This window comes from Mytilus edulis, chromosome 10 (genome assembly GCF_963676685.1).
Source record: "Mytilus edulis chromosome 10, xbMytEdul2.2, whole genome shotgun sequence".
In the NCBI taxonomy this organism is placed as follows: Eukaryota; Metazoa; Mollusca; class Bivalvia; order Mytilida; family Mytilidae; genus Mytilus; species Mytilus edulis.
The window spans coordinates 61,626,215-61,634,947 of record NC_092353.1 but is presented as its reverse complement, the minus strand read 5'-3'; the positions used below and the strand labels follow the sequence as shown (position 1 = coordinate 61,634,947).

The 8,733-nt window shown below is 32.8% G+C and overlaps 1 protein-coding gene across 1 annotated transcript; it reads right to left on the bottom strand.

Moving 5' to 3' along the window:
* Positions 1–2,775: 2,775 nt before the first annotated feature.
* LOC139492888 (uncharacterized) lies at positions 2,776–4,569 on the bottom strand. Its single transcript, XM_071281040.1, has one exon. The coding sequence runs from the start codon at positions 4,567–4,569 to the stop codon at positions 2,776–2,778; it is 1,794 nt and encodes a 597-aa protein (XP_071137141.1).
* Positions 4,570–8,733: the final 4,164 nt, after the last annotated feature.

Here is an 8,733-nt window from a genome sequence, read left to right as displayed (position 1 = left end):
GAACCACTCAATAAGTATTTTTGAATCAGATTCCAAAGTTGAAATTAATAAATCGAAATCTGGAGTACAAAAAGATAAAGTATTGTCATCTGCATAGTTATATAAACTACCATTTTTAACAAAAAGAAAAATATCATTTATAAATATATTAAACAACAATGGCCCTAGTATCGAACCCTGTGGTACGCCTTTATGGATGTCAGCCCAACCACTCAGAACATTGTTGACTTTAATTTGCTGTTTTCGATTAGATAAATAGGACTTTAAAAGAGCAACTGCATTGGGAGTTAAACCATATGCTGATAATTTATCTAGCATAATATTGTGAGGCAGGCAGTCAAAAGCCTTAGAAAGATCCATTAATACTGCTGCAATGTACTGGTTTTTATCAAGAGCTTCTCGCCAGTCTTCTAACACTCTGAAATTGATATTAATACAGACAGAGATAAAACAGTATACCCCCACTTTTTCGAAGCGGCGGTCTAATGATTGTGTCAACATTAAGAAATTACAATACTAATATGATATAATTATATTTATAGCACTGTAAGCCTCAGTCACAATCGGAGCTAAGACAAAATATAAAAAAACCGTATTAATATCAATTAACAGTCAGTATCTTAAAATCAATGATATCTAAATATGTTTTTTTCTTGAAACCAATTTTTAAATGAAAAATAAGTTTCCCACAAAACACATATTACTAAGTTTTTACAATTAAACAATTTGACAAAGACACAAGGACAAGAATGTCCCACATTGTCTTATTCTACTAGTTATTGTCTTTTATACTGGACTCGTTCTACTTGAGCAGTCAAAATGCGTTGACTGTATATTTCTATGACATATACAGTCACTGACCCGATATTACTTTTCCTTATGCATATTTAGATAGAAATTGCCGAAATATTCATGTCCGTCATATTTGTTTTTCGTAATAAGTTTTGTTGTAAATCATCAGTCCTGCATCTCCACCAATCATTAAAAAAGAGGCATATCTTTCTAGAATTTAAAATAATCTTAGGATACAAAATCGGTCTCCCAACAAAATATTGAGTGTCATCTCTCGGATTATGTCTGAACGATCGCTATTAGAAGTGGTACATGTACTGTCTCCGTATTTCGTGGATTCACATTCCCGAACATGATACTGTATTCATGATTGATCATGATTGGAATTGCTCATCTTTTCTGAGCACATATTTCGTCCTATTTGTCTTCTTATTTTTAAGGTTCTGGGTACGTATTTGTCTCTTTGTTTTTTCTTATTTTGACTGACGCTACTTTATCCCATTATTTCTGCAACAAAATAAATTGAAATAAAACTCAGATGAGTGATACAAGGAGAGAAAGTGTTGCGACCAAAGAGGGCGGGTAGTGTTTTCCAACTCCGATGTATTATTTATTTATGTAGTTCATAGTGGGGGAACCTCACTCCCCTGATACGCGAAAAGGGGGATTCGAAGATCTAGTGAAAGGAAGGTAGATCAAGACACACATGCAAAAAATAGCGAGCTAGAACAGCACAGACTGATAGTAGACACACAAACAACGAAATATAAAGATAAATAAAGTAACTAGACACGCAAAACGAAAGAGGGGCGAGGTTAAGGACTGAGCAGTTGCTATAATCATGTGTATCAACTCCAATATACTGAGACAAAATTAATGTCCGCATGCAAAAAATAATTGGAATCAAAACGGACAACCACAAATATCAGAGAGCGAAGTTGGGTTTTATTAGAGAAATTTTATCCATACACTAAGAAAAACGCATATTGTCGGAATAATGGGCTGTCGGAGTAATGGGTTGTCGTAATAATGGGCTGTCAGAATAGTACATGTTGTCGGAGTATTGGGCTGTCCGAATAATGGTTGTCAGACTAATGGGATGTCACCATTTTTTTTACCCTCCCCCTTTTTTCCAATATCCGTTATTTTTTCGTTTTCTATTTTATAATTCACTCTCTTTAGTAATATATCCGTGACCGCTGTGGATAGTAAACTTGGAATTGATAGTAAATAGCAAAACCAAGTAATGTGTAGTGTATTTATGTTCTAATGACACGTACAGATAGACGCGAAAAAAATAAATAATACAAAAGTGAGAAAACGAAAATATAACAGATTTTGGAAAAAAAAGGGTAGGGTAAAAAAAATGTCCTGTACCCAAGTACCTATGCTTACTATTAAAGCAATAATTTGAGAAATTTATATTAAGGGTTATACTAATATGTGAATATTATGAGTCCAGGTAACTCGATCAACTTGATTTGTACGTATGAAAAATTATATTTATTATCTGGTCATGTCCCGCGTTTTTTTGTAATGTTGTTATAACAACAGTGTAAGTTAAGACCAAAAAGTAGACCAGGGAAATACTTTATTATCTTTACTAGTTAATTTCTGGAGATCATGTGTCTGTCATTTATTCTGTTATTCACATCTTTTAAACAATTATATTATATACGCATCATATCAATCTATCAATTAGGATACATTATTTTATTTGGCTTAATAACATATTATTGGTATTTAGTGCGACCGTGCACCTTTCGGTTGTCTCGAGTGTTTTCTATTATAGCAATGTTTAAGTCGTATTAACAAACATTTGGGTAAACTTTCCACAAATGCAAAGATTCCCATCACCAACATACATTCTTAAACCTCAAGACTTGACACCGTTTTTATAGAGTCGTAATGACTTATTGCCTTTTTTTACTAGAAATATATATATAGTTCATTAACGGTGTTTCGGGATTTTTTAGCTAAGTTTTATTTTAGCAAGGGTCCCTTCTCAAAAGTCTCCCTATTTAAAAGTCTTGTTTTTGCTAGGTGCTCTTTTAAATTTTTACTGCGTTTATATGCAATGATAGGCATCTGTTTAAATATTGTTTTACAATATTCATCTCTTTGCAAAATTTGCCAATGCTTCTTAATAGCTCTGTTAAGATTTATAACTGTAGGGTTATATTTAGTTACTAGTGTAAGTGGAATTTCCCTTTGTCTAAAATTATCTGACAGAGTACTGCAACGTTTAATCTTGTATTTCACATCTTTAATGTTTTTTGCAGTTTCCAACTTATCATAGCCTCTATCTATAAGTTTATTCTCCAAAGTCAGGAGATGTTTGTTGAGATCAGTTTCGTTGCTATTATTTCTTATGTGACGAATTGTTTCACCTGTAATAATACTTCTAAAAGTATGTTTAGGATGTGCACTTGTAATTGGGAGGTACTGATACGTTTCAGTTGGTTTGACATGTAACCTGATGTCAAGGACACCACTCGATTTAAAACGCTCCCCTTTGTACACCTCAGTATCTAAGTACGTCACTTCTGTATTGGAGAAATTATACGTAAACTTAAGTAGAGGGTCAATGTTGTTTGCAATTGCAAAGAACTCATCAATTTGTGATTTGTTGCACTCTGTAATCATGAAACCATCGTCACGATATTGACAAATCATACTAATGCTATTTTTAAATTGAAATTTGTCTAAGATTTTTGTAAGTATTGTTGACAGATGCAGATCGGTGGCAGTGGGTGATAATATTCCACCTTGTGGTGCCCCTATAACTTGTTTATATAAAGTCCCATTAAATTGGAACTCATTGTTTTCCAATATAATTTTTGCAAAAGATATTAGATCTGATTTGTTTGGTACTTTAAACTTATACTTTGTTCGATCAATTTGATCTAAGAAATTCTTGATTGTATCTAGTAAATTGTCGATGTTCATGTTTGTATACATTGAAGTTACATCATAGGCAATTAGTGTACAGTTACGTACACAGGTCTTAGACTCTATCCTATTGATAAAATCTTTTGTGTCTTGAATGTAAAACTCTAGTTTCCTCAATAAAGGTTTTAATATTAAATCTAAAAACTTTTCAATTCTTCTTGTTGGAGAATTGCATTTATTGATTATAGGCCTAAAAGGCACAGCTAATTCTCCAATTTTATACCCATCTAATATGATAGCTTCTAATGAGTCTTGCCGAATTTTATGTATCTTTGGAAGAAGGTACATGTATCCATGTTTAGGATTTTTGCAGTCACTTAAGAAATTATAAGTGTGCTCATCAATTTCTTTGTTTGTAAATAGTTTATTTACAATCTTTGAAATAGATCTAGCGATAAGCTCTGTGTTTGTATGATTTATTTTCTTGTAATGATCACTGTTTAAGTGATTAGTTCCTGCATTAATATAATCAAGTGTGTTTACGACCACAGTTGTGTTGTTTTTATCTGCCTTAGATATATAGATGCTGTCATCTTTTATGAGATAATTGAAAGCTGTACGCTCTGCTAGTGTAAGGTTGTGTTTGAACTGTTTAACCTTTAATCTAGAAATTTCAAGTTTTGTATCAGTTATGTAACCTTCAAGGGCATTATTTCCGTTAGGAGAAATATGCCCTGTTTGTAAGTATAAAGGATGGATTTCTTTAATTGTGTTTGTAGAGTAGTGAAATCTACATCTCAATTTTCTAGCTAGTTCAAGAAAATCCTTCATGATTTGTTTACGTATGTAAGTACTTGAAACTTTAGGGGTAGGAATAAACTTCATCCCTTTTCCCAAGAGGAGATATTCCTCGTTTGTCAGTAGTCTACTGGACAAGTTCAACACAAACTTTTTGCAAGATTCTTCTCGAATCTTTCTTGATTTGTACTTGTTATTTAGTTTACGGGTTTTAAGTTAACAAACATTTGGGTAAACTTTCCACAAATGCAAAGATTCCCATCACCAACATACATTCTTAAACCTCAAGACTTGTAAATTGTCGATGTTCATGTTTGTATACATTGAAGTTACATCATAGGCAATTAGTGTACAGTTACGTACACAGGTCTTAGACTCTATCCTATTGATAAAATCTTTTGTGTCTTGAATGTAAAACTCTAGTTTCCTCAATAAAGGTTTTAATATTAAATCTAAAAACTTTTCAATTCTTCTTGTTGGAGAATTGCATTTATTGATTATAGGCCTAAAAGGCACAGCTAATTCTCCAATTTTAAACCCATCTAATTTGATAGCTTCTAATGAGTCTTGCCGAATTTTATGTATCTTTGGAAGAAGGTACATGTATCCATGTTTAGGATTTTTGCAGTCACTTAAGAAATTATAAGTGTGCTCATCAATTTCTTTGTTTGTAAATAGTTTATTTACAATCTTTGAAATAGATCTAGCGATAAGCTCTGTGTTTGTATGATTTATTTTCTTGTAATGATCACTGTTTAAGTGATTAGTTCCTGCATTAATATAATCAAGTGTGTTTACGACCACAGTTGTGTTGTTTTTATCTGCCTTAGATATATAGATGCTGTCATCTTTTATGAGATAATTGAAAGCTGTACGCTCTGCTAGTGTAAGGTTGTGTTTGAACTGTTTAACCTTTAATCTAGAAATTTCAAGTTTTGTATCAGTTATGTAACCTTCAAGGGCATTATTTCCGTTAGGAGAAATATGCCCTGTTTGTAAGTATAAAGGATGGATTTCTTTAATTGTGTTTGTAGAGTAGTGAAATCTACATCTCAATTTTCTAGCTAGTTCAAGAAAATCCTTCATGATTTGTTTACGTATGTAAGTACTTGAAACTTTAGGAGTAGGAATAAACTTCATCCCTTTTCCCAAGAGGAGATATTCCTCGTTTGTCAGTAGTCTACTGGACAAGTTCAACACAAACTTTTTGCAAGATTCTTCTCGAATCTTTCTTGATTTGTACTTGTTATTTAGTTTACGGGTTTTAAGTTTTTCCCGTTTTCTTTTGTTCCTATATCTACAGGAACTCTTAAATCTTCTGCAAACCATCCTAACAGTAATAGTAAATTGGTAAGACTGTTTGCAGAAGGAAGAGCAGCATATTAAAACCTTTATTGAGGAAACTAGAGTTTTACATTCAAGACACAAAAGATTTTATCAATAGGATAGAGTCTAAGACCTGTGTACGTAACTGTACACTAATTGCCTATGATGTAACTTCAATGTATACAAACATGAACATCGACAATTTACTAGATACAATCAAGAATTTCTTAGATCAAATTGATCGAACAAAGTATAAGTTTAAAGTACCAAACAAATCAGATCTAATATCTTTTGCAAAAATTATATTGGAAAACAATGAGTTCCAATTTAATGGGACTTTATATAAACAAGTTATAGGGGCACCACAAGGTGGAATATTATCACCCACTGCCACCGATCTGCATCTGTCAACAATACTTACAAAAATCTTAGACAAATTTCAATTTAAAAATAGCATTAGTATGATTTGTCAATATCGTGACGATGGTTTCATGATTACAGAGTGCAACAAATCACAAATTGATGAGTTCTTTGCAATTGCAAACAACATTGTGATAAGTAGACGTCAGCGTGTGTTAATTTAGAACCAAGTTATTGCAGAACCGGAAGTAATTCTAGAACCAATTCATGTCTTAATACCATACATATAGATACGGCTACTAAGAACCAAATTGTAAACAACAGGTATAAAACGTTGTTATTGGTTTGGTCGAGAAAGCGTGTTTGTATGTAAATATAATCATTGGTCTAGTCGGTATATCACTTTAGATGACTTACGAAAAGAAAATTATATTATAAAAAAACAATTAATGATTTTGAAGAAAAGTAAACAAAATACGCTTGGTGTATATTTGTATAAAAGTGTTATCTCCCTTTCACTGTTACTGTTACATGGCTTCACCTTTGTGATTTTCATTGTTTCATTGTCGTTTCCCTATTATTTACCAGTTAAAAAAGATCTTGAAAATAATTACTGATTGACAAACAATTTTGTTATCTGCTTGACCACAATATTTTTCTCTCCATCAAATTGAGAAAGTTTGTAAACTATCAAAGAACATGTTCTTGGATTAATTTGCACTTCTCATAAGTGCAAATTGGAACCACACTTTTTTTTGTCGTAGAATCATCAAATTTGGCAATAATGTACCTCTGGGGGTAAATAACACAATACAAAAATAAATTTGATATGGCTCGCCCGGTTCGGCAACTGGAGCGAAAACAGTGACAAAATCCTGTAGGATATTTTTTTCTCCCATAGGATTTTTAAAAATCCTACAGGATTTTGAGAAATCCTGTAGGATAAAGTCATAATCCCGTAGGATATTTTAAATATCCTATGGGATATATAAATCCTATCGGATTTATTTATCCTATAGGAAAATTTATTTCCTATGGGATTAAATTAATATCCTATGGGATTTAAAATCCTGTAGGATTTTCAAAAAAAGTGTTTAATCCGATAGGATTTTTTTTATCCTATAGGATTATCATGAAAGACTTTTTGACAGAAACTAATGTCCCTTAGGATATTTTTTTCTCCTAAGGGATTTATTTTGTCCTGTGGGATGTTTTTTCTCCCATGGGATATTTTTTTCTCCTACCGGATTTTTTTCTCTCCCTTAGGATAAATTTTGTCCTGTAAGATATTTTGTTTTCCCTTAGGATTAACTTTGTCCTATAGGATTATTTTTTCTCCCATAGGATTAAATTTTGATACGTTTTGTCATCTAAGATGGATTCTTCAGTTTTGTTGGTATCTTACAAACGTTAACAATTGTTGCTACATAGATATTGATCACTACGTAGCTACTACGATATTGAACTCAACGTTTGTATTTAGCCTAGCTGCTACATAGATATTGATACCAGGGATCAGTTCAATATCGTAGCAGCTACGTAGCGACTATGTAGCTGCTATCAAAATCTAAGTAATAACTAGTCTATAGCTACACGTTCAATAGTCAATATCTACGTAGCACTACGTAGCTGCTACGATATTGAACGCGTCCCAGGGTTGGGTTCAATATCGTAGCAGCTACGTAGCGGCTACGTAGCTGCTATCAATATTTATGTAACAACTAGTCTATAGCTACACATTCAATAGTCAAAATCTACGTAGCACTTCGTAGCTGCTACGATATTGAACTCGACCCATCTACGTAACCGCTACGATATTGAACACGACCTTGGGTTGTGTTCAATATCTTATCGGCTATATAGGGCTATGTAGATTTATGACTTTTGAACGGGTGGCTAGCCTAGCTGCTACATAGATATTAATAGCAGCTAAGCTAGCTTCTCGTTCAATAGTCATAAATTTACGTCGCACTACGTAGCTGCTACGATATTGAACGCAACCCTGAAAAGCCGGGTCGTTATAGTTTCAATAATTATCGAAACGGATACATGGAAATATTACTTTATAGGATTGTGCAAATCTTGCCTTCGTATATGGTTTTCATGATATTAATTATTAATGAGTCTGTTTAATAAATGTTGTTTGTTTTACGTCCTGTGGCAAATATTACATGTATGTTCATAACGAGAACACAATAGGTAGGCTTTTCATAGCAAATATAAAAGGTCGACTGAGAGAATGGACATGTAACTTGGAATGGTAATGCAAAATGAGGATATATTGAATAAAAAAGAGAGCTGCCTCAATTAATTGTGCAAGAGTACCAAATGTGCAGAAGTCTTCCGTGCATGAAATCTATGCTTAAATCGACCATCGTTTTTCAAGTACAGTTTTTAATAATATCAACTGGTTAAATGCATTTTGATGGCTTAAATAAAAGGGAGAGTTCTTTTAGATTGGATTATTTATAGCACTTTAGTTTTTTTGGTATGATACTATATTTCAGATTTCTCTTGGTTATGTTTTTGCACTTAGTGCGGGAAATCGTGAGTTCAAATCCCGGC